Source organism: Polyodon spathula, chromosome 25 (genome assembly GCF_017654505.1).
Source record: "Polyodon spathula isolate WHYD16114869_AA chromosome 25, ASM1765450v1, whole genome shotgun sequence".
In the NCBI taxonomy this organism is placed as follows: domain Eukaryota; kingdom Metazoa; phylum Chordata; class Actinopteri; order Acipenseriformes; family Polyodontidae; genus Polyodon; species Polyodon spathula.
The window spans coordinates 5,533,290-5,560,349 of NC_054558.1; the positions used below are offsets into that span (position 1 = coordinate 5,533,290).

Consider the following 27,060-nt stretch of genomic DNA (forward strand, 5'->3'; position numbering starts at 1 on the left):
CGTGACTTAAATTTTTTTTTTTTTTAAACGAGATTTGGTGTAGTCTTTAAGGGCAAGCAAAATGTTCTGCTTGTCTTCAAATTGAACAGGTCCCATCTTTCTGTTTCTGGAAACACTACCACTGCCACTTGAAGCTGATGATGTCATTGACTTAACACCTAAATAAATTGCCCCGAAGTGGGTGTTAGCTATTTTTAACCACGGTCTCATTTCAAGATTCTTAAGTTGTTAAAACTAGATGAAAATGACATCCCCCTAACAGGTCAGACCGACAATGTGGTGTCAATATCAGCTTAGGACAGTCTACAGTTTTAGAACTTAGACTGAGGAAGTCCTTTCTATGATATAACAGGCATTGTTTGATGGCAATGCCTGTTTTGTCTGTTTTATGAGTGGCAGCTGAAGATTTGTGTTGTCACTGAAAACGCCTATGTTTTGACTGGGAAGATCAGCAAGCATGCTTGCCCGAGAAATATTTGCACCAGACGTTATCCAAACTCCCCCCCCCCCCTTTTACATTTTTTTTAACGGTTGTCACAGAAACCTGTTTGGGCCCTGGGAAACACTCGGGGCAAAGTACGGGGTCGCCGACAAGAGGCCCGTCTGCAGGGTGCTCACCTTTAAGACAGGGTCGCTTTTTAAGTTCGTTTTCACAATTATGTTTGTATTAACTTATTTTTAGCGTTGCAATATCACTGCTGGAGAAGCTAAAATAACATTCACATGAACTCAATGGGCTGCCAGCTAGGTCTTCACTCTGTGCACTGAAGGCTAAGGATGAAGGAACAGACAGCAAGGGATTTTATATTGGTGTAAACTGAGCATGATTGCTTTACATTATTGCTTGGTGCATATCATAAATAGCCTTATATAAGTCCTTAATGTGTTTACAAGAAGCTTTAACTCCTAAATCTAGTCGAAGAAAGTATTTTGAAGATGTAGTTGTTTGGAAAGCAGATAACAGCGTTAGACACAGCTATAGTGTTATGTGATCAGATGAAATCAGTGAATCAGTCAGGTTGCAAACAGGCAATGCTAAAGAAAACGATCTGCTCCAGGCAGCGTGACTTGTTTGATTCTGTGTCAGCGCTATGAAAACAAACACGGCTCTACGCCACTGAACTGCACACAGCGCTAACACAACACCTCCTTCGAGGACCTTCGACCCCAGCGGGGGGCCCCTAGCTACGCGGTACAAACCCGGAGAGGAAGTTTAACCAAAAAAAGAATACATAACCCTGTCTGATGTGAACTTCTGGCAAGGGTAAGCTTAAAAGACAACACAGTGAGATTCCACGCAAGAAAGTAGGTGTTGCCTTCTCTTTCTCTCTGCGGGCTGAGTGCTACTTTAGGATTAAGAAAGGAAACTATTTCATTTGGAAGTCCTAAGGGGGGGCTGGCTGTTTTTTTTTCTTGTACCTGTGGGAGCTGGGGAATCTGTATTTATTTATTGGCCATCTCCCAGAGCACTCCTGTTAAAAAGTGAGTTACAAACATGCCTGGGTGTGCTTCCACATGGCTGTTTACGCAGACAGTGTCTGGAGAGGGGGCGAGGGGAGGGGGGGGCGGAGGGGCAGGTTGTTTTTCCTTATAGAAACAGTAACACTTATTTAATCTAGTCTCTGGAATACAATAAATACAGAGAGATCTTTGGAAATGTTGAAAGAGAGTGCCCAGCACGGCATTCTGTATGCGCCTGGTTCCCTAACCTTCCCCTTAATAGTTTTTTTAAAGAATTACAGCAGCACTGTAGCAGCCTCGCTCCTAAAAGAAAACATTACAGGCTTCATGACAACCTCAATTAGAGCTGGATTAAATCTTAGAGCGATGCCATAACTTTGATTGAATTCAGGCCTTAGTCACACCTCGGCCAGCGAGCTCTGGGGTCAGGCGATTCTTCTTCATAATCGCTGTTTCACTTGTATATCAGCAGTGATGAAAATGTGTATAAGGTTACAACCTTTGACCGCCTTGTTGGATAAACCCACACGCTGGCGACTGATAGATCTATGAGTTGACACAGCTATAGTTTCTGTGGTCTTTATACACTATAGCACATGCACAATTCACGACTGCGAAGACACTACCAGGGAGCACAGCATTGTGTGCCTAACAAAGCTCAAATGCCCAGACACTGTGCAAGTGTGCATTCCTGCACAACCATGGCCAAGCGTTTTGCATCAGGTGAAGCGCAATGTTTGCGCACAGCTGTATTCGTACCGCTGTGACCCCATAGCTGTCCTACCTTGACAGGTCCTCTCGTTGGTGAGCAGTTTGTAGCCCTTCTTGCAGCTGCACTCGAAGCTCCCCACTGTGTTGCGGCACACGTGATCACAGCCACCGTTGTTCAGCCGGCACTCGTCAATATCTGGATGAAGAACAGCAGGGGTTAAAGCAGGGAACGAGCGCCACGCCCAAGCTGGCCATGCACACCCAGCCAGGCTGCCTGGAATGCTTCTAATAATACACATTTATAAGTTATGAGGCCCTTCGTGGTTTTGGGACCTTTCATAAATCTACAATAATAAATTGTACACCAAGCTAATTTCTTGTTTTTTTTTCTTTGTTTTTTTGGTTGCTTTGTATAGCGTTAGAAAGTTAGCTGCCCAGATTATTTTTCCGCCCATCTGTGCAGAAAGCTTAAAAGATGCATGGCACCAGGCAATGAAACCCACAGTGACAACAGAAACGCTTAGAAATTCAGCCAGAACAAAGCCTGCTGGTGCCAAGCAGCAAGCTGCCCTTTTTAAAGCACTTCTCAGTGGTGCCTTTCTATGGGCAGCAAAATCCTATTGACCTTTTAAATTCCCGTCTGCATTAGCGCCCAAAGACACTTTCTATTGGCAACAAATAATAAATAAAAATAATAATGCAAAGAAAGTCTTCCTGATGTGCTGCTGCTATCCCGGTACCAGTGTCTTGTCTGAAATGGCAACCCCCCCCCCAGTTCAAAGCAATTAAAGCTCTTTCATACTCGCTCTCATCAAATTTGCCTTGGCTTGCTGGCACGGTGTAGAATGCACAACTATTGTCTGCAGAAAAAACATCCAGCAGCACTCATTAAAAACATCACCCCCGGGGGGCGCTGTGTCATTATCTCACTGCAGTGTCGAATGAAAGATATCTTATTCACCTCGCCCAGTGCTCATGAAGTGCATTTAAAAAAATTATTATTATTATATTTCAAAACGATGGTCCCCAGGCTGCTTGGATAGAACTACTTTTCTCCCAGTCTCTCAGCTCTAACCCCTAGACTAGTCTCCACTGTCTCCCAGTCCCTCAGCTCTAACCCCTAGACCACACTGGAGATGAAGCACGGTTGAATAATTGAATCACCCCTCTGATTCGCCACACCCTCTAATCCGAACCTCATTGGCTGCTGGAGGTGTTGAATAACCCCCCCCCACCACCTTCATTTACTCCTTCTTTCAAAAAATGCTGGAATGTCACTCTAGTGGGTGGATTCTATAGACTCACAAGCAACTCCTCCCCTCTGGGATTAAACCCTCAGTTACAAGGGCAGGCCGGCTGTCAGAGGTATGCCTCTGCTTTTCTTCCAGTTGGATCCCAGGTAAGGAGGTGACAGTCAGCGCAGCTCAACACAAGCCCCTGCGAGCTGTGTGCTGCGAGTGCTGATTAGAGTGAAGGGTAGAGGAGCACACACACCTTCACTGCTGCAGTGTACCCTGCAGTGAAAGCACGGCCAGTTTTTTGCTTTCGCAATGCATTCTCTGTGCAGCAAAGGAGCGTGAGGGATCTGCCAGAATCTTTTTTACACATACTGCTGCAGGACCCTCGTTAGCGTCCAACTCCCTGAATGAAACTGCTGCTTCAGCTGCTGCAGCCTCAGCTGGTAACCCAGACCCGTCTTTTGGTTTACAAGGGGCAGTACCTTTGCATGTCTTGCGGTCCGGCTGCAGGGTGAATCCCACGGGACAGCTGCACCGTACCCCCGTCACAGCATCGTGACACGTGCTGTCACAGCCGCCATTGTTCACAGCGCAGGTCTCTGCAGAATAAAAACAAACACACCAAGCAAGTCAGTACCTCTGCTGTCAAAACAGACACCAGCCCACAGACTGGAGCCATCCTCATCCAGCCAGCTAGAACCGATCCATTCGCCACTTCATAACGGTGTGTGTAGGGGGTCTCTCATTGCACAATGAGAAACATTCTCCTGTGCAGAATGATGCCTGTTATAATACACCAGGAGACCTTGCACACGACATGTTAACTTATTATAAATCACTTGTACTCAGGAAGAGCTTAAAACAGTTCACTCCTGAATCAACTGTCGCAGTCCCTCAATTATGTATGTAGGACTCTCATAACCAGAAAAGACGAGGTCAATGGAATGTTCTGGAACGTTCTCCCGTTTAGCTATTGTGAGCGTGGCGACATGGTTTATAATAATTAAACTGTGCCAAACTGACCCATCTTACCTCCATGCAATCAAACGACTTCATGAGTGTTTGGGGGCTTCCTCTAAGCTCAGAGAGAAGAATAAATCTTCCTTAGAAGCAGTTAAAAAAATCACAAAAATCACAAAAAAATCATTGCAGTCCAGTTTAGAGTAATGATCATTATTGCTAAGTGTAGTTTTACCCTACAACAATACTGTGAAGACCCTTTAGCAGACCACGGCATTGCCAGCAATGGAACTCATCCTGACACCTGAGCTCATTAGCACTGGTATTGCTCAGCATTGTGTACTGGTTCAGATTTTTGAGAGACCATTCTTTGTCAAAATCCGATTTGTTGTATTTGCAGTACAGTACTACTGTGGCTGGAACTTTATTGCTCCTGAGAACCATTACCACCAATACAGGACCCGAGACAGTGATGAAAACAACCACCCCTCCAACCCCTGGGAAATGGTAGCCTCAGACAGCCCCCCCCAGGCCGGTGGTCCAGTCCGGTTTCAGAACATTGACTCAGGCTTAGTCATGAAAACCACACACGCGGCAGCCACAGCTCACACAATGGCAACGCTTATTCTCCATCACAATCACAGCATAAAAAAAAAAAAACGAAGAGGGAATCAGGAAGGGATTTCACTGGATTAAACTGCGTTTTTCTCAGAACAAACAACACTCTCTAAATCGCGTCTCCCTTGTTTTCCATAGCCTTTGTCTCAAGAGGATACATTTTTTTTTTTTTTTTTTTTTAATAAACAGACCCAAAAAGGACAGTTAACTCTGGCATGTAGCTCCGGGGTCTTGATCTGCGGTAACGATGCTTTGGAAAAACACTATCGCATAAGAGGGTGTAATAAGAGATTCATAAACACACAAGAACAGGAGAAGTGCCGGGAATGTGAAGAGACCGCTCGACCGAATCAATTCTAACCCCTTGTTAGCTGCAGGGTTTCCAAATGAAACTTCTGCTTTGCCTGCTGCATCCTCACCTGGTAAACTAGTCCACACGTTAGTCCTACTTGCAACCTCCTGTGGTTAGTTATACCCAGTGTCCAAGCGTTCTCCAGTTCTACTCTGCTTGAAACAGCGACTTGGGTTAACCTTGACTCTGCCCCTTAGGATTTCAATCCAATCTTGCTGCTAAGGAACGCTTAAACATGCACACTATAGCTGGCCAGCTAGTCTCTCTGCAAGGGTCACTGTAACACTCGGCATAGCGATCTCACTGCACTACGCTTGTGTTAAAGGTGTTGGGACAGATGCCCTTGAATTGCTTTCCTGCAGCTGAATGCTCAACTCTTACTTCTGTCCTGTTGCTGGCAGTGTAGATTAGTGAGCCCCCTGGGCACACTGTCAGCTTGGCACTTCGTGTAGATTGAAAACCACTGTGTTTTCTGTAGTTGAGTAAGGATACCCTCATTGGCACACACTATATCAGTCTTCCCATAGTGCAGACTGGCTGCCACTATGCAGAACAGCTCCATTAGAGCCCTACTCACAGCTTGAATGGATACCATGGTGCCATGAAGCTTACTTCAACACTTAAAGTTATATAGTACGGTATGAAGATAACTGGTTTCTGTTATGGTTATATAGCCTGCTTAACCTAACTGGAACCGAGTGATGCGAAGGGCTTTCCCCTTTCAACCAGTACAGGATGCATATTGTTCTACCACTAAGGAGAGCGCTCCCCTGGCATATTGTACTGAAAGCCGTTGGCTGGATAATTCATGCTAGAGGGTTAAAAGGAGATTCTGTTCTAATTGGTTCCTGGCTTCTTGCACGACTGCAGTAGAGATCCACAGCAGCTAGAATGTTCAGTAGTGGCTAAAAGCTCAGCAAAGCCTGACTGATTCATCCGCCTACCATTAACATCTGGACAAAGACTAAAGCAGCATCATACGCCCTGCTTCACAGACCCAGATTAGCACTGATCTTCAGCACCGACAACCTGGTTTTACGTTCATCCACGATTGCTGAACATCAGGGTCTGAGAGACGGGACGTTATTCTGGCAGACAAACATCTTGTTTGCTGAAGCGTTCCTCGCCATGATTTTACGAGTGAGAAGCTGTGCACGGTTCTTATAAAAACTGAACGGTGTGTAGAAAGCAAAGTGCACGAAAACAGAGCGAAAACAACAATGTAAAGCACAGGCAAGCACGGCAAAGACAGTGGGACACACACTTAGTACAGCGGCGGTGAAAGGGAAGATGCCAACTGATGTGGTAAATCAAGGCTACAGGTGGCGTCACTGCTCTGCGCATGTACAGCGGGTAACCCGGGTCTAGCAGGGATGTTTACCTCGAGCTGTGCCGAGCGTCGGTACTTTACCACATCCAGAGCATTGGCATCGTTTAACCTTGCAACAAAGGTGGGTGGATGAACCAATCAAAACTGAAGCCGCAGGCTGCAACCATCTGTGGGCAGTGAGGAGTTGTGAACCACCACCCCCAGTGGTGAAGCCCTGTACTACACCCTGGTGTGTGTACCTGACCTACAGACAGGTCAGAGAGGATCAGCATGCAGTCCGGTCAATCCCCCTCTAGGCACTGAAGAAATCAGGGCACGCCTGCCCTCCGTGCACAACCTGCATCCTCCATCTTCAGCCAAATCTTCACCCTTTACAAACACTACAGTCCTTAGTCAATAACATAAAAACACACACGCAACATAAATAACGGAAAAGATAAATACAGATAGATTACATAAAGGGGGAGTAGGGGATTTCCCTGGCCTGATCCACATGCAAAGAGCAGTGTTAATTGCAAGCATGCAGTTAGTCTGTGATCTTTTATTTTAAGGGTGACGTGTTCAAAGTGTTGTGAATGCTGTTTCAATCCTTTAAAACATGTGCAAATGTGTTCTTTCAATTAGTTCTCTTTATTTAATGATCTTTCGCCGCAGTAAGGAGGGCGCGAGTCTGGGGCTTGAAAGAGGGGTGTCCTGTGGTCGCGTGCATAGAGCAAATGACTGAAGCATAAACTACAGGCAAGGTCACAGCATCTGCAGAAAACACTGCAATTAGAATTCAGCTGAGCTGCACTGTGTTTGCAGTCTCCTACAAGACTCCCACTGCATAGCTACAGGTTCACGTTGGGGTTCACTTTGCAGAAGCTACAGCAGTGAATCTCCTGGAATTGAGATGGCAGTCTTATTTCCATCCCTGCTGTCTGTAACTGAATTACAGCAGCATGGCAACGAAACGCCTGCAACTCTGAAACTGGTATCGCTCTCAATGGAAGGGCTCCTCCAGTAACCTGCAGGATAACGAGATGGAGGAGAGCCAGGAGAGGTGTGTTTACCTGGACGATTCCCCAGCCTGGGGTTTCCCGCGTCTCCTGAGCGATGCGTTGACCGTTCAGCGGGTAACTGTGAGGTTCCTAACTCAGGAAATAAATGTGCTGTTTTGAAGTGCAGTGATCTTTACACAGAGTTTGTGTGAGTTTGCATTGAAGCAGCATTCACAGTGAGCCTGGGAAAGGGTAGAGAGTACAGTCCCCTTACAATGCAGTGCGATGGTTAGTATCTCTGCACACCCATAGCCGCTGTCAGGAGGTCAGTCTACAGTTAAACCACGTCCAAGACAGAGAACAGAAATATTTACCATTGGGTAACTGCTGGGGGGATGCCTGCTGCTGGACACTCCTCTCGCCTGCACACATTATAAAAACACTGGTTTAGTGCTGCAGAGCTGCCCTGGCCACCTGGACAGTGCTTCTGCCATCCCTCGACATGCTCAAGTTATGACTGGATACACAGCAACCTCTTATTGTCTGGATGATTAGTTATCACTGCAGTTACAGCTCTGACTTTTTTTGGGGGGTGTTTTCAGCTATGTTAAACTCTCGTCGTTTCCCAAATCCAGTCAACGCTGAAACTTAAAAAGAGAATCAGCATATCCTGGAAGTGATTTCAAGTTTGGCACAAACAACTACAGCACAAGCTCTAGTTTGGAGAGGTATGTATGTATGTACGATGCTGTATGTTTGCACAGGGTGATACAGTCACTACTAGTTTAGATTAGATTCCATGCCAATTTGCACAGCTGGGGGAGAACGCACTGCCGTTACACCACTCATGCCAAGAGCAGGGGGGCTTTATTAACTGTTACACCCAATCAATCCAGTTAAATCAGAGCAGAGGGTTAAAAGGAGTTGGAAAAAAAAAAAAAAAAGTGTTGAAAAAGATGCAGGCCTGGAAGGAAGCCTCACGAACGCTAAGCGGGCAGACAGCCTGCCCACACAACAGCGGGCAGATGGCGTGTTCCTGCGCTGCTACGGTAGAGTGAGACCAGTTTCTGTGACCTGCGACAGCTCACACTGGGAGCGGCAGGGGGACAGCTGATGCACCCAGATGGTGCCAAACATTTTCTAAATTCAATTTTATAGGGAATATTTAATCTTTTTTTTTTTTTCCTAGTTTTTTCCATGTACAGTGGCTTTAGCTAAAAGACGTGGCACGGTGGTTAGAGCAGAGGGACTGGGAGGTAGGCAGCAGGATTGAGTTGCTAGAGGTGGATTAGGTGACTCTCTGGCTAGGTTAGAGCTACAGCACTAGAAGACTGTGTGGCCTAGTGGTCAGAGCTAAGGGACTGGGAGGGAGGGAGTCGGTGTAGCCTAGTGGTTAGAGCTGTGGAACTTGGCAGGACTACACTGTGCCTGGGACGTAGGCTGATATCGTTTAGAGTTTAGATGTAAGGCAAAGAGACAAAGAGGAAAGGTAATGTGTTACTGCAGTACATTAATATTTGTAACGTATATTAGTTCTATTAGTAAATGGGTTATCTAGGTACAAAAACACTGGCAGTGACATCCATACACACACACACACACACACACACACACACACAGATTCCCTTTACTATGCCAGAGGGGACATTACATTAACTGAAAAACACTCTGTGTACAGTGAAAGTAGAGGGTAGACAAAGTTTAAAATCAAAGCATTTTTGTTTGTTTTAAGAGTTCAATCTAAGCAAGGGCCATCACTGTCCTCGCTGTGCCTCCTTGTCCTCGCTTATGTTTTCCGACGTGCCTAATAAAAAGTGAAGCAAGCCCTCAGCATTACTGTATCAGCTAATCATTGCCTAATTCGCACATTACAATCAGTGTAAAGGGTTTGAAAAACAAAGAAAGCTCCACAGTAGATATCTACCCCTAACTCCAAACCTTCCACTGGCTTCGATCAGAGAGGAAACACACATGTACACTTGTAGTGCCCATGAACATGCCCAACCAACACCCACTGGCACACTCTCTATCCACACACACACACACACACACACACAAATCCAAGGGGCTTGATTGATGACAATCTGAGTTCCTGAGCTGCCTTGCATCTGCCTGCTATTTGGAGGTGTTTACGCTTTGCTGCACTAGCTACCTGAGTACTTCCACATGAAGTTATGTGTAAAGATGTTGGAAGCCTGCCCTGGGAGAGAGGGAGGGGAGCTTGTTCAGCTCTACACAGAAATCCTGTCCTCATGCACTGTAATCCAGACCTTCTTCCGCCACTGTCTGCTTCACTGTTTCTCAAAGGGCTATGGGATCTGTTCAGGACCCCTGTGCACAGTGTCTGAACACGAGAACAGTACTTCGAACTCCATTCAGAAACTTACAAGAGACAGGTTTCCCGATGAATACCAAAAACCTTTTAAATTCCTTGTAACAGCCTTCAAAGCAAACACGGAATGCTTGTCTAATTTTATTACCTTGAGGATTATCTGATAAAACGATGCTCTGTTGAGATAAACCACAACTGGGTTTTATTAGAGCATTCTGCAGCACTAGCGAGCCCCCTAGATTGTCATGGATAGGTGATTGATGCAACACAGTGCTGTAAAAGCCTCTTATACAATCCAACAGTAGCTTATCAGAGTCTACTAAGAGAACTCTTTCAAATCTGAAACGTGTGGGAACAGCACATGGACCCAACCGTCCTCCTCCTCTTCCTCCTCCTCCTCTCCTCCAACCGCAATGTCTAAGCCTGCGCTCCCGCCGCTCTGCCAGGCGCCGCTGCGAAGCTCAGAACACGCAAAACGTGTTCCTTTATTTCAAACGCACAACAACCAGGGCCTGCTTTCTTTAAGCACGCTAGCGTTCCCCAGTCCCGGCTGCAGCCTTTAATGGGAGTTCAAAAAGACAGTTCAATTTAAAGTGTGTTTGATTAACACTGCTGGTGTGGCGATGTGGGGTTTTTTACCATCATTTGTATATGTAGTTTAGTATTTTTTAAAATGATTCTACAGCTTTTTCGTGAACCTGAAACATTTCCGAAAATAGTGGCTACTATTTCACTCTGCTTTAATGCGTTTTACCTCTTAACAAAACTGGGGCTGAGATCTGGCTCAAGTGACACGAGTTTCGAGTGCTCAGTCTAGCCCCTAGTCAACGTCAGTTACATTACAAAACCACAAAACCTGGTTTAGGACATGCTTAAACATCAAGTTTCCTTCCGAACACAATGTGTGTCGTTTCAACTGTATATCCTGGAAGAGACACGCTTTGACCTCAGAAAGGCAGTCTTAGATAAGAGAGAGAGAGAGAGGACTGCTAAACTCAAAATACTTTAGATTGATACATACATACACACACGCATACATACATACACACGTACATACATACATACTTGTTGCTGGATGTGAAATTTGTGACTTTTATAACAAATTAAGAATCTTCTCTACACATCAATGTCTCACCCACAATACAGTAAGACAAAGTGTTTGGTCAGCTTAAAAAAAAAATGTATTTGATAAAATATTCAATGATGAAACTGTGGGGAATGTGTTTCGTTTATAGCTGTAGAGTTTACAGGAAACGCCTATGTTTATATTTTTACAGGGAGGGAAATAAGACTCCTATTGCAGAGCAGTTTCACTCATTCCTGGTTTTACTTCAAGCTTGATTAGCATGTTAGTATATGGGTAACAAGCTCAGGTGTGTTTTTTTAATAAAACCAGGAATGGATCAAACTGCTATGCAATGGGAGTCCTATTTCTATCCCTGCTAAACACATCTTAACATCACTGACTGACAGCACCCCAGACCAAACAGTTTGTCAAGACACCCCCAAACCCCACCCCCTCCTCTGGCAGTCACTGACCTATGCAAGTCTTGCCGTCAGAGTGCAGAGCGAATTTAATGTGGCAGCCACACTTGGGTCCTTGATCCGTGTCGTCGCATGTGTGCTGGCAGCCCCCGTTGCCATAGTTACACGTCACTGGAAGACCCAAGGGAGTACAAAGAACAGAACACGGCTGGTCAGTAACATGCATGGGATATATAACACATTACAATGTACTAGGCAAAAAGTACATCTCCTTGAACCCAACCCACAGCATGCTGAAGCTGTTTATTGGTTAGGATTACATTGACGTTTAGCAATACTAGAAGAGACTTTCTTAAGGTCCTCAAAAGACAAAAAAAAAAAAATAAAATACAGCCTTACAGATGATCTACTATTGCTAGCGCTTTATCCCTTCCAGAGCCAAAGGTATCCACTCCTAATATAATCCTGAACAAACACACCAAGGGCTGGCTGAACTCTCCCATGCTTCAGTATTTATAGCTGAGAGCCACAGTTGGTGCCTCTGGATCAGTCCTTGTTAGTATGCAATAGTTCCAGCTAATATTCCTATAGGGGGGGTGGGGGGTGAGGGAGGGAGAGGGGGTGTTAAACACACAGTGCAGAGCCTGGCTATTCAAACAATCTGCTGGCTGTGAATACACCTGTGGCAGTGGAGCGGGAACACTGCTTCAATTACAGAGCCCCCCCCACCCCCCGCTCCGAGATCCCTTATCCAAACACCGACAACGCCCCCTCATCCTACTTTGAATTAAAACAGAACTGAAAGATTTCCAGAAGTGGCTCACTTACGCTTGCAGTCCCTCTGGTTCTTGGTGAGGTGGAACCCAGGTCTGCACTCGCAGGCGATGCCTCCCCGGGGGGTCTCGCGGCAGATGTGCGTGCAGCCGTGGTTCTTGTTCATACAGTTCATTCCTTCTGAGAGACACACACACAGCCACACAGCTCCATTAGCATCGTGAAGAGCAGGCCTACCAACATGACTCTCTTCTGAGAGACACGTACCACAGCATGCACTTACAGGTAGGGTTACCAGATCTACACAGTGAAAAACTGGGGCACCCCCCCCTCAATACATTGAAGCTGTAGCAACTGTGAAGCAGTTAATATAAGTATATAATAACAGAAAAAAACTAGCCATGGTGCAGGAATTAAACACAACATGATTTATTAAAGACATAATCAGAATTAGTAAAACAGGATGTCTGGTAACCCTCTCTACAGGACATACACATTCAACTTTTCTATTTCTTTTTATTTAGAGTGCCCAATTATTTCATCTCCTCACACGGCTCAGGAGAAGTGGAGATCAGCGAGCTATCGGCCTCTGGAGGACAGAGGCCAGCCCTGCAGGTGTCCGCTCTGAGCTCACTGGGCGCCTGGCCGGTAGAGTCCGCTGTACAGCGATGAGGAGAAACAGTCCCTGCTGGTTTTGCCTCCCTAACAAGCAGTAGCACCAGAGCCAATGCGACGCTCCCTCTGGAATCCCCAGTGCAAACCGGTGACTTCGCACAGCCAGGACGCGACCCAGCACCCCTGTGTACGCCTCACCCTGCACACCACACGGCCGTGCTTTTACTAGGGGAGCCGCTGGGAGACCCCCACAGATCTTATAATGTCCTCAGTTCCAGCACAGCGTGAAGACCCTCTCTCTCTCCACTCTATGTTTTGCTGTTACTGTGCATTCTGCCTTTTTACTCATCTGCAGTTGCTGTACAAATGCAAAAGTTGGTAACATTTAAATTCAGACAGTTCCTAAAACAACTTTTTAAATAAACCTGTCATTCAAGAATGCATTTGGTCCGATTCCCAGTTTTCCAACATCACATACTGTACTTCAGTATCATTAAACACAGAGTAGTTTATTAAAGTTCTGTTGCATGAGATGAAGAAAGCTTGACAGGCTGAGTAACACAACATGCATAGACAGACAGACAGATAAACAGATAGCTACGCGGAATGCTATAAACAAATAGACACGAATTAAGACACAATGCAGGTTTTAAAATGTAGAAATTCCAGAGCATAGGTGCATGCTTGCACTGGTTTGCCCTTGTGTGTGTGTGTGTGTGTGTGTGTAGCACTGCACAACCTCATCCTCTGCTCTGCGCTGTGCAGCCCTGCAGGTCAGGGTGTCTGAAACTTTCAGCTGTGGTTTGCATCTCCTGCACTGGGAGAGGTCTGAAAGCTGGGAGCAGGTTTTGCAGAACTGCGCTCCACACACAGTGCCTTTTTCAGCCACAGGGTTAATTCTGGGTGAGCACTTTCAATCACACTAAGCACAGACGAAAGCTATTTACAAGACTGACACTCTCTTCCTGTGCGGTTTTCAGCCGATGAGATGAGCAATCAGCAGGCTTGCCAATCTGCCCAGGGTCTCTCTGGTAAGCCAAGACACTGCTATCACCTGATTCTCCGTCCCTATCCATTAGCACCGGGGCCCAGGGCTGCACACTCCCCTTATCATAGAGATGTTTTGATGAGGCATCTTTGCCAGCATATTTCACATCCATATTAGACTGCTATTGCAATTCTCAGTCAGGTACTACTGTGATATATAGATGTGCAAGGATGCGTACTGGGCACAGCCTCCCCTGTTGCTGTAGTGGTGCTGCCTCAGCTGTGCTGTTTTACTGCCACACGTCTCAACTGCAGTGCTTGGGTTACTTGTGTAAAACCACGAAGCTGGCTGAAGAGCCAAGCTCTCACTGAAGAGCCATCCTAAACCAGTTAAGCATGCCGTGTTATTTATGTAAAGATTCAAAGTCTCCTACTTCGACAGTCTTGGAAGCGTCTCATGAATGTAGTGTTATTGTTATTGCATGGAATTTTATGACTTCAGATCTGTTTTTTGTTTTGTTATATTTAGATTTTTGACCTCACAAATCATACAGAAAAAGACATCGCCCTAGGAAAGCAAAACTAGTTTTATAACAAGGAACCCCTCGCTGGATGGCATGTCTGGGATTGGTCCTGGTTCAGACTGCTGCACCTGCTCAGCGATGGCTGGCTCTCCAGACAGTGTTTGCAGTACCGAGAGAGAGAGCAGCCCCAGAGCTGCCTGGGTATCACTGGGTATTACCTTTGTCAGTGTCACCGATTAATAAGGACCACGTGTGTCTGATTCCCTTAACTGATTGAGTTTGTTCACACTGTCTAGCAGAGCGCGCTGTATTACACAGCCAAGCAAAAGAAACCTTTTTAAAAGGATATTCAAACAGCATGCCCCTCCCGTGCAGTGGGTGGGTGGGAGAGTACCTCGTTAGATAACTGAGAGGACATGGGATTTAACAGACAAAACCTCAACGGCTCCCAACATCTCACTGGACTTTGAAACACTTGCCTGAGTAATGCAGCTGAGCGGTTATCACAAGCTTGAGATACCCAGTAATATATTTAGTCGTTGTCATGGATGAGCAGAGAGGGAGTCCAACGCGTAGCACTTTGAGATAAGTACTCTTTCAGATAAGCAAAATAAAAACAGTGCGCTCTTCCTCGCCCTTCACTAGAAGATGACTGATAAGACGCTGTGCAGTTGACCTTTCCCCCTGGGCGACAGAACCACCCACCCAAAGGGAGCACGAGAAGACACCCCTACATCACCGGAGACGGGGTCAACTGTACATATGAACTCAGACTGCAATAACAAGAGGAATCGCTGGAAGCGGACTGCCCTCCCAGCTACTTTCCGCTGTGTTTTTCTAGCGTCCCTCCGAGTTCACTGATATCTTTGTTCGCTTCTCCGGTTGCTAGGAAACAGCAGCCTAAACATAAAGCTACCTTTGTATTTAAACCAGCATTCCTTCCTCAGATAATAGGGCACTAAAACTTTAATAGAGAAATAAAAATGCCAGCAAACTGAAACTCAAAACCTCTACCGGGAGCGAAACCTGGCTTTTCCATCGTTCAGACGTTGAGGGACCTCTTTCAAAGCCTGGGCCTGGTGAACTGGGGCCCGCTGCCCTGCTACTGTTCAGAACGTCCCTGGATAACCTCCACTGAATAACACACTAAAACTTTACAATGCAGTGCTAACAACTTGCTGCACTGGGCATTGTAAAAAAAACAAAGCACCTGCCATACCACCATCAACAGGGCGAATTGCAGCGCCTTTAATATACACATTAGTGTAGTAGATTCCTAGTCTTACGCTTTGAGTGAAGTTCCTCTCCTCTTTGTGCAGGTGTGCAGTGCTGACCTGACCCCATTGTTCAATGTGTATTACTGGTGATGAAAACCTAGATTCTTCAGCGCTGCCTAAAATGTCCCTATTGTGCAGTCTCAGATGAAATGGACCAGCGATTGAGAGCAGCAGCTGAAACCTCTCACAGATTCCACTGGCATGAGAAAATTAATCGTAGGCGTTTCACATTTTCTGTCCAGACCATATTGTGTACGGCTGCAAGGTTGGAATACTGCAGTATTATTGTCTTATAATTTTGTATACAAACATGTGTCGACAGCTCTAGCTTTGTAAAATGGTTTTCCCGTTCAACGCTCCAGGGATCTAGTTTTAGAAGGTATATTGATTCAAATCCAACGACAGAAGGACTGGACAAATCGCGCTCTTCCAAATTGCTATGCTGAGCAGTAGTTTGATCTAAGGAAATTCTCCAAAGTCAGCTGCTGGTTCATCCGCCACCCTCATTTCAGGAAACAACCTCAGTGCTCCTCCACAAGCATTTTTTGTAAAGGAGTGGCTGAAGGATAAAGCTTCCTCCAGGCAGAGGCAGAAACCACTGCTGAGCTTTGGGGATCAGTTTCGGGAAAGCAGTCGGGTGTCTCAGACCTCACTGTGGGAGTCTTTGAAGCCTGACTGATGGCCAGCCTTAATGGTCAGTCCATTCGAGGTTGCGTCGACACACCAGAACATTAGCTCTAAATCACATGGAACGGGAAAAGCACCTTGTTTTATGCATGGGCTGCTGGGCAATGGAGCAGCGACTCTCCACTTGTAAAAACAACTCGCTGGCCAGCAGAAACCATCCAATCAAGCAGAGCTTACCAGGGTCTGTAAAAAAACTCCCCGGCACACAGATCACTCCCTGAGCTCTCTTCTGTAGAAAAGTTATGAGAAGGTTTTTGTGGAGCACTGTTTGAGTCAGGGGAACGAAATGAAAGTCAAAGAGGAATCAGAAGAGAAAAAACTGAACTGTACTTCAACGTCTGACCTTGTGAGGCTATTTCCCTCCCTGACACGTTGTTGCATTAGGTTGCAGGGGTGGACACGAGACTCCGATTGCATAGCAGCTGTCACTCATTCCAGGTTTTCATACCAGCTTGATTACCCCCAGTGGGTGTGTAACAAGTTCCAGTGTGTCTTATTAAACTCATAGTAATACCAGGAATGGATCGAACTGCTATGCAATGGGAGGCTTATTTCCATCTCTGGGTGGCACTGGAATGAGGACCCAGATTGTTCAGCAGTTCCAGCGACTGTGTGTCCGTGAGAGTCAGTGAGAGGGTGTGCCTACAGTATGCGTCAGTGTCATTGTATGGTGTCTGTCTGTCTGTGAGTATGTTTATGCGTCAGTACTTGTGTGTGTCAACTGAACCTCACCTGAGCCCTCTGCACGTCTGAATCCTGCATTGTCTTCTGCCGAGTAGGAGAGATGTGCTGGTCTGCACACGAGTTGCACAACAAAAAGGTTTTTTTTTTTTTTTTGGCGACACTAACCAACGGCTGAACATGTTAAAAATAGCTTTTCAAGATCAAAAAAGTCTCTTCTTCGGATGAGGAGTGGCAAGGGAAGGCAAAGAAACTGACCCGTAAGAAGCAGCAGCCAAGAGCAATGTCTGGGAGGCAGCACAGGCTGCCTGGATGTTAAATCCCTGCTCCCTCACGCACCTCATCCTAGGCACACTGCTTTCATTTTGTGGCCGTCAGCCCAGCCCAAACAGCACAGCAGACGACTAAACAGTCCAATACGCTTTCCTGCTTTTTTCAGATGGGAGAGAGGGTACCTGCAAGGAGCTTTATAATTAAAAAAAAAAAATTTGAAGACTTTAAAACGTTGGTATGAATATATTACTATGTTTCTTCTCTGTCCTGCTGTATTCACTCACTACAGATTTTTTCCACTCAGAAATAACATCGTGTTTACAACCAGAGGGGTCAAGGAGACGACAACTAGGGTTGGAAATAAGACCCAGTTGTATAGCGGTCTGGCTGGCTTCGGGTTTTACTGTGAGCTTGTCTGATTTAAAGCAATAGTGCTACTCCGAGCTCAAGCTTGTGAAATCAGTCAGTAAGTGAACTGAAAAGTAAATAATTATCAAAAATACAGATGTTTGTCAGTGCAAGTGTGTGGAGTGTGTCAGTCAGAAAATATGTATGCGTCAGTGTGTGTGTGTGCGTGTGTGTGCTTATGTGTCTGAGGGTGCACGGGTCAATAAGAATGTGTGTGTGTGTGTCTCAGTGTGTGTGTGTTTCAGAGAGCGGATGTGTGTGTGTCCCTCAATGAGCGTGTGTATCAGTGTGTGCATGTGTTTGTCAATGAGAGTGTGTGTCAGTGTGTGTGTGCGCCCATGTCATTTTCCTTTCTGAATACACAAACACGGACTGGTCTCTCTGGGAATGCAAAGGCTGGAAAAATCCCTTTGAGAACGCCGAGGAGAGAAACTCGAGGGAAACGTCTGGTGGCCAAAAGCCCAAACACAGGAAGTGGTTTTGTGTGACAATGTAAACATTTCCTGGAACATTCCATGGAAGCGCTCAACACGACCAGTTATGGCGAGCTTCAATGGGAGACCAGGAATAAGCTAATGGAGGGGAACTGGGTCTGGTGCTGGTCTCCAGTAGGATTTCAGAACCAGTCTGCAGCCGTGCCGAGCTGGCAGTTGTGCTGGTTTTCAGCTGGCTTTCATACAGGATTTTTTTTTTCTGCTTTTTTAAAACTTTTTTATTAAGTAACATTTGATATTCTTGAAACGGTTCAAGACTGTTGGCTTCTAGAACAATAATGAGTCTTGAGAAGTTCAATAAACAGAAAATTTTACTTAGTCTGAAAACAAAAGTCTTCAATTAACTCGTGAGCCGACGTGACGCGGATACAAATTGACAAACGCTCCTTCAAAACACAAAACCTTTAATAACTTCCAGCGCAGCCTGCAATCCAGTGGTTGCAAACACCAACGCGCACTGTTCTGCAGCCAGGTTTGATTTTAGGGTACCTCAGGAGCTCCTCGCTCAAGGGTTAACAGTAAGAGGAGACATCTGTGCGCTGGGTATAATTAAGTCTTGTTTGGATCTAGTCATCTGCGCAGCACATTCATTTCGTTCAAGGTAATTTCGTTATTATTTAATTACATACCAGAAGGGGCTTTGTCAGTCAAAGGGAATTTAATTATATCCATGCTGCCGCAGCAGGGGCAGACTCTGCCAGTCCTCGTGTGGAGGAGCGTCAGCTTTTAAAGACCAAACCGAACAGCTAACAAGAGAGGGAGGATTACCCCAAACACAGCAAGAGGTGCTGCTGGTGGCACAATTGGTAGCACATTCACTTCTTCTGCCTCCTTATTGCTTGGGATGGGCATTCTTCAGTCCCTGGGTTCAGACCTTTATAAAAGTTTACCAGAGCAAATTTGCACGGTCATTTTTGCAAATGTATCTTTCTTTCCAAAATAAAAAAAAAAGATTAAAGTTCTTACTACAACATTTTATTTCATTTCGGCTGCTTCAGGCAAATCTGTGCCCATTTCTGCCTAATTTGCAAAGTTTTAAAAAGAACACGACCAGCTGAAACTCAGCCTTGCTTGTGTTTTGCTTTACTGATGTGGTTTAATCCTATTTCATGCAGCAATACTGGCAGCTGCCTTGCTGTTTTATTTTGATCACGTGCCACGTGATCTCAGGGGGTCTCATCCTGGTGATCTGATTGAAAGGAATTGAATTGCTGTCTCTGTGCATCTATACTAGCATCACTCAGTCCCGACGGTCTGCCTGTCACTCGGCACCACACACAGCTCCACAGTCACTCTGCTTCTATTTTAAAGCATTACGAGATGTTGCCCGCTGTTAGAGATGCTGTGCAAATTGGTTTTTGCCATTGATTCAGATTCATTATGTTCTGCTGTTACTGTTCTCTGTGGGATTGTCCCACAGGCAGGAGCCCAAGTGAAGGGGAGACAGAAAGAAACTTTTTAACATTCTGTTTGTCCATGGCCGTAGCGGGGTATATTTACCTTGCTAACATACTTGCTACTCTTGTTCTGGATCGTTTTATCATTTAATGATTACAGACTTTTTCAGATGTTGTGCTGGGCTCCTGCCCCAATGTGAATTACTGGTTTAAAAATAATTTTAGTAAAAAGATAAAAAAAAATAAAAAAAAAAATTCTACACTGGTAGTTTCAGTCGCACCACCCTGGATTAATCAAAAAGGATCCCAAAATACACAAACAAAAAACTGAACATTGCAAGGGGCTCTGCAAGATTTATAGAGTGTCTGCTGGCTGGGTCCAATCCCAGCCCTCGGAGAGGATCCACAGAGGCAGGGTTGAAAACAATACAGATGATCTGATTAGCATGGACAATTTGTTCACTCATGATCACTTATTGTACTGAAAAATGGTTTATGATCAGGTCTAAAAGCTAGTAAAGGATTCGTGCCCCAGAAAACGTTTTGTTCTTCAAGTATACAAGGCAGTGGTTCCCCCTATTGTACAGATCTTAAATAAAACAGATAAAACTCTGCATTACTTCTTCTGAACGTTACAGAAGACAGTCACTCCCATCTGCTGATAAACAAACGATCGCTCCTCGATGGGACGTTACATTTAAAACATTTTAATAACCCCCTTTTGCGGATTACGACCTGTGCTATTTTACTGCAATTCACTTTGATTATCCCCTTCGGAATCCGCCGGGAGACTCCGGGTTCGGGAGAGGCGGCCTCTTATCAGTGGAATAACTTGGCAGAGGCTCATCAAAACCTTCCCCAGCTCCGCCGTCTTTAAACAGGAACCATTCCAACACCATGACTGTCCCTGTAATTATTTTTAATGTGGTGCGTGCTGACTTAAAGACAGGATCAGTGCAAAAAGAAATCCAATTACGAGAGGTGTGGAAGACAGCACTGCTGTCTCTAGGATAGCAGTGCTGTGCTTTAAGAGCCAAAAATGCTTACGACAAAATCGAACGCCTGCTGACTGGATCACATCCTGCTTTACAGCAATAGGTGTCTGTTATGTTAATCCATTACATGAAAGCAGTTGGCTTTGTTTTCAGAGACCTGACTGCATGCCACTGCCAGTCTGGCACAAGTGTCTCTTTACCATGTTAACTGGCTCAGGAAGGCGAGTTTATAACCTGGTTTATGAGCTTCCGCAGTTTTGAAACAATGCTTTCACACACATACTTCTTGAGCCAGTTCACCTTGCCATATATATATGGCGATATCTGAAACAAATTCCGCCAAGCAAAGATGAGAGTCTTACTTTCCCAAAAGGTATTCCATCAGGGAGCGATTAATCAGAACCAGACCCGACTCCTCTGTCATTAGCTCAGGCAGCTGGCAGATCTGGACACTAATTGGCATTTTTCTCCCCTAACAAGGGCTTCCTGCGAGGAGCTTGGCAACGGCCAGCAGCATGGCCACGGCAGCGGAGAGAACACCTTATTCACAACTGATAACTGCAAAGTAAATAAAAGGAGGCTAGTGGACTCTGAATATGCTTTAAGGCGACTGTACTGTGTGCTCACCCTGTGCAGGACTTGGAGAGAGAATAAATGTGTTGCATGTGCTCCGGGCTAATACATTTTTTTATTTTTTTTTAAATCAGTGCGTGTGTCATCGAGAGACCTACTAACACATTTTGAACGAAACACATTTTTATTAAAAAATATGTAAAGTTCACCTTTAAAGGTTTCTGAACTATTATCCTGTTTTACCAGCTCTTTAGTTCATAATCACAAGTGGTTGCATCTTTACAGAGGACTTGTAACAACGTCTCCCAACACCCCCTGCCTTTGAATCCCACAGGAATGCTCCATAAACAGGAGCTGCTTCAGCCCTCGGCTACATGTTTAATACTTCATTAACTTTTTAAATCCGACTGCGATGTTCATGCTACTGTTGTTGTAAAATACAGCAATAAAAAACATAATTCAGAGAAACTATCCAGGTTGACCTAATAATAACACTAATAATAACAATAAAAATTTTATACAGCGCCTATCATAGTGCATCAACATCACAAGCGCTTTACAGAGGCAGGCTGTGAACTGTGCATGATATGCAGAGTCACTTACAATAGGACACTGATTTCACATCTCATCTGCAGGACGGAGCACAAGGAGGTGAAATGACTCGCTCAGGGTCTTACACAGTGAGTCAGTGGCTCAGGTGGGATTTGAACCGGTCACCTTCTGGTTAAAAGCCCTGGACTTTAACTACTGGACCAGACTGCCCTCTCGGGAGCAGGACTTGCACAGTGCTGGCACTTCACGCGGTCTTGTTTCAGAACTGCTCGGTATGGTTGAATTCATGGGCATTCGGGTTCGGGCTCACCCTTGCTCCTGTGCACTAGCCTCAGGGTTCTTGTATGATGCTGGTTAGTCTGAACTTAGCCCTACAAGCTCTTGCTGTAACGAGACCCGGAGCAGAGCTAGAATAACAGTCTACAGTCCAGAGTGAAATGAAGGGCTGTGCAATCACTGGGACAGACTGACAGACAAGGAGAACAAACGAAGAGTGAAGAAGCGATAAAGCAGCTAGCAGGAGCTGCTTGACAGTGCCACAGCACTCACAGTCACATATACAGAGAAGCAGACAGGTGTTTCATGTTTGGGTAATACACCGGAAGTAATACTAAGCCTCAGGTCTAACACATTACATTTTCAGCTGAGGAAATAAAAAAATCAATAAACAGAATCATCTTTATCCTGGATTTCAGTAAAAAGGATCAGTATTTTGATCCACATCTTTCTCTGTCTGTTGAATGGGTTTTATTTTAACTACATCTAAGGCTTATTCTAATAAAGGCATTGATCTTATTGAAGTTGATAGCAAGTGTTATAGATCGCTGCATGGTTTGTACATGTTTCCACCTAAAAAGGTCACTTCTATTCTATTCCCTACATTCCTTAAAGTTTTGATTTCTGAAGGACTGGAATCGGACCCACGCTATGTGAAAGATTAATATACAGTTTTAAGTTAGTCCTCCCATCCCCTACCCCCCAGAGGGGGCGCTGTTTGGCGGGGCTGACCTTCGGGTCGCTGGATGCAGGTGTGCTGGTTGTCGCTCAGGAAGAAGCCGTCCCGGCAGCGACATTCGTAGCTCCCCATCATGTTGAGACAGATCTGCTGGCAGCCTCCGTTCCCCTCCAAACACTCGTCCACATCTGTGAGCACAGAGACAGCAATCAACAGGGGGCACACTGAACCCTGGCACTCACCCCAATACAAGGGGCTAAACCCAGGATTTCATAGTTTCATGCAGGGAGGTTCCAGTCTTAATAGGTCATGGAAACTGGTGCAGAGGGACCAGCATGCTGCAGTGAAATATCTGCCTCAAACAGGCTAAATGAGTTGTGTAAAATAGTATTGAACAATATTAAAATAAGGAGAAGGGATGCTCAAGAAATATCGCCACTAATTGGATATTACATTCAGTAAGACAACATGGAGGGTCTTGTATTTTCAGATGACATCCTCTCCTATCATTGCCTCTCCCCTCCTCTCCTCTCCTCTCTCCTCCCTTCCTCGCCTTGCCTCTCCCCTCCTCTCTTCTCCCCTCGGTCAACAACACAATCTCTTATTTGATTTTCATTCTTTAGTTGCAAGCTACAAGAAGCCGTGAGGAAGGAGGAATGTTTCTCCCCTGGGGCTCCCGCTCACTGCCCTAACCAAGCTCATAGGCGTCCTGTTTGCACTAACAACCCCTTTGCATGGAGCGCGGCAGCCAAGCTGCAAATTCAAAGCATTATTGAGCCTTTAGCAATGCCAAAAACTCTCTTAATGGCAAGCAAGAAGAAAATGAATAATCCATTGCTCTAGGGCGATTCCTTTATTTGCCTTCTCCTGATTGATGGAGTATTTCAGCACGGTAACACTATAGTCTTTCAAAAAAAAAAAAAAAAAAAAGGTAATTTCCAACAAAGGTCCTGTGCCCATCAAAGTACTTCAACAACCTGGGTGTTTCATTGCAGGACTCGGGAGCACAGCAGAGCAATAACTAGCAGCAGGACCCATTCACACACGCACACACACACACACACACACACACACACACACACACACACACACACACGCACACACACACACACACACCAGCAAGGACAGGCTGTACCCATTAGCCAAACTGGATTCAGAGGCTTCGTGACGGTGGTGGACGTGCTCCCAGCAGTGATAACAACTTCTCCAGTAGCCCTGTATCTTTGATGTGGCTTCCTTTCATATTTTAATGCTTTTTCTTGCACAATGACTGAACTATTAATTGACATCACATCCACCCCCCACAGTCCCGAACGGCTGCATTTCATTTTATCCTGAGCCAGGTTACTTCTAGAAACTGTGTGAGAAGAGGAACAGTGCTTGGGACTTCAATATTTAGTTTGATCCCTTGCTGGAGTAGTTTCTGCACCTGTCAAAAAATGTGGTTAAAACTATATATGACAGTTCCAAAGTTTTCAAGTTAATCTGTGAAAGAGATTCATTTATTTTTCTTTACAATAAGGAGACACCCCTTCACACAAAGTATGAACTTTTATTAAAGAATATTTCTGGGACAATGATTTTCTTTGGAGTAGTCCAGGTCACCCCTATTATTATGCTATACAGCTCCTGCTCTGGGCTCTTCGCATTAAGATGCTGCTCTGTGCGCAGTGGTTTTAATCAGCTTTCAAGTGAAACTCGGTTTCTGTCTGTTTGTCCAGCTGAGGAAGACCACGGGATTGGGTTTCCTTTGTGGGAATTCTCAGCCTGATGGAATAAAAAAATGAAAGGCTGATAGAAGCAACACTCCAGGACTGCCAAGGAAAACTGAGAGCGGAGCGCAATCTGAACTCAAGCGTTTCAGGAAACTCGCTGACCGAGAGGAAAAGGGACCTCTGCCCCAACCCAACCTCCCATCAAACACCCACACTGTTACACACACACAGACCACCACACATTCTCAGCTCCAGATAGGAATATGCTAATCCATAACTAACACGCGCAAGCCAAGCAGAAAAACAGGTCAGTGAAAAAGCCTTCGTGTTGCAAACTGTTCAGTTTTACCTTTTAATGTGATCCTTTTTAAAACAAGCGTACAGCTCAAACCAAACCTGATGTGCACGAGACGCCTGCTAGCAGGGCGAGTCACGGATTAAATACAAACCACAGTGTTACTTTGCAGTAGCATTGCTCTGCTCTGCTCTGCGGCGCGACACAGTCAAACTTCCAGGGAGCGTGGCATTAGTGTGGGCAGACTGGGAACTCACCAGGTCTCAAAGGCTAAGTTGGGAACAGCAAAACTTTATGCTCTCCAATGAACCCACAAAGAAAACTAGGATCAGACACTTTCCCATTTTAAGTAACTAAGTCTGTACGCCCTTCCTCGTTCTCAGATGTGTCTACAGGTAGCCACAGATATCTACGGACCACGCTTCAACTTCTGGGGGGCATTCCCAAAATAAAACATAGTACCACTCTTGTTTCATTTGTTTGCCATCACATCACTAGTATTTTCCACTAAATAATCCACTAACTGTTTCAGATCTATAAAGCGAACTGTAAAAAAAACTCAAAAAAAAAAAACTGGTAAATGTAGAAATAAGTAGAAATAATCAGGGTTGGGGTCTTCCTGTTTTTGCATTCCAATTCCTTTTTAAATTCCAATTCCAATTCCAATTCCTTTTTAAATTCCAATTCCAATTCCCAATTCCAATTCCTTTTTAAATTCCAATTCCTTTTTAAATTCCAATTCCAATTCCAACACATCAAAATTGCAATTGGCAGGATTCTGGTTATAATAAGCTCCTCACAGTATCAACAAATTCCAATTGAAGTCTCTGTTAGTCAATTAAACTGGCTTCAAATGATTACAATTCCTGTGTCTGTGAAATTTCAATCCCTTCGAAGGGATGGGCATTGCCATTGGGAATTGATTTTAAAAAGCCATTGGAATTGAAACCCAGGAATTGACCCCGACCCTGAAAGGATCAAATAAACTTCAATGACAAACATTTTGACTAAAAGTTTTTCTCAATGTCTTTTACATTGCAAAGGGGTTTTATTTTTGTCACATAATCAGGGGGTGATGTGGACACCCCCCCCCCCCCCCCCCACAATGGTAACAAGCCCCATTCACACCTCTGCATGTGTAACACGTTCTTAATGGGACCATTAAGAGACCCTTCATACTTAGTTTTGAACCAGTGCAGAGGGCACAGCACAGGCAAGCTGAGCTCCCACTGCATTGCGCTGAATTGCTTGGGAGTTTGTTTTGTGGATTGCTGTCCTCTGATCGCTGAGCTGACCCCCACCCCTCCCTCCCTCCCTCCCACACTCATTTCATTCGTGACCTTGCTCACTCCCTCATTCACACGAACACACAGGTTGTTTCCAAGTCAACAGCCCTGTCTGTAATTGACTTAAATTAGGAAGTGCAGTCAAAGACTCACCTGCAGGTTCCACCTCTGATCTGCCCTGGCCCCCGAGCTAGCCTGTGTGTAACCCTACCCAGCTCTGCCAAACCCACAATTAAATGCAAGCCTGGGACTGAGTGAAGCAATCCCAGCCGAGGAGGGAGGCTCTGGCTGCTCTTTACCCACTTCATCCATGGAACAGATACATCCATCCATATAATACAATGCATGAAAGGGTTAACCTGCTCCGTGCCAGGGACAGGACATCCTGGTCATATAGTGGGTGTCGTCCGTATTGAAATCCCGATTTTCAGTGCACGGGTTTCTTTTATCCAGATCCAGCACGTTCTTTTTGTTCTCGGCTGGCTGTTGCAGGGGGGGCAGGCGCATCAGATGTATTAAGACCTCATCCCGAGAGCTCTGTTGAGGCTAGAGGGGTGCGTTAAACCTCTGAGCTGTACAAAGTCACCAGATTGTGATGCACGGAAATATACAAAGTCTTAACAAAAACGAGTGGTTCTTTAATGCCGGTTCAAGCCTCGCCTTTTAACATCTCTTTGAAGATTTTTTCGAATAAGTTTTTTGTGCGTTGTTGGAGTGAAAAGAAAGGAAGAAACAAAGAAAACCTGTGCTCGTGTTCACCTTCCAGGCAGACCCTTTATACCGTGTAGCCCAGTGATGGAGCCGCATGCTCGTGGCTCCCATCTGCCCGCTCCACTAGCACTTTCATTCTGGTTACGAAGGCAGAACAAAAACAGTGCAGTATCGTCACAGTGGCTCCCTGGTATCGCGTTATGAAGGGGCAGCGCTGGCATTCCTCGTACGTTTTTAATGAACCAGATATTTACTGCAATAGTTGAAAGCTGTTCCCTCTTGGGTTGACTCCCGGTCACTTTTTAATCCTCAGAGCAAGAGTTTTCCCCGATAAGCCTCAACTCTAGTCAATATATTTTATATATATATATATATATATATATATATACACACA

At 45.2% G+C, this 27,060-nt stretch overlaps 1 protein-coding gene across 4 annotated transcripts in view; it reads right to left on the reverse strand.

The window, feature by feature from the left end:
* LOC121299786 (signal peptide, CUB and EGF-like domain-containing protein 3) overlaps nt 1–27,060 on the reverse strand; it is a 54,719-nt gene that overhangs the window by 11,467 nt on the left and 16,192 nt on the right. The window contains exons 4-9 of one of the 4 annotated variants that reach the window (XM_041227848.1): nt 22,713–22,847; nt 12,296–12,418; nt 11,522–11,638; nt 8,025–8,072; nt 3,893–4,009; nt 2,246–2,368 (exon numbers count right to left, since the gene is read on the reverse strand). In XM_041227848.1, the coding sequence (XP_041083782.1) occupies nt 2,246–2,368; nt 3,893–4,009; nt 8,025–8,072; nt 11,522–11,638; nt 12,296–12,418; nt 22,713–22,847 (663 nt within the window). Of the gene's footprint in view, nt 1–2,245; nt 2,369–3,892; nt 4,010–8,024; nt 8,073–11,521; nt 11,639–12,295; nt 12,422–22,712; nt 22,848–27,060 lie in introns of all 4 variants that reach the window. The other 3 variants (XM_041227847.1, XM_041227850.1, XM_041227849.1) reach the window with 3 other exon arrangements.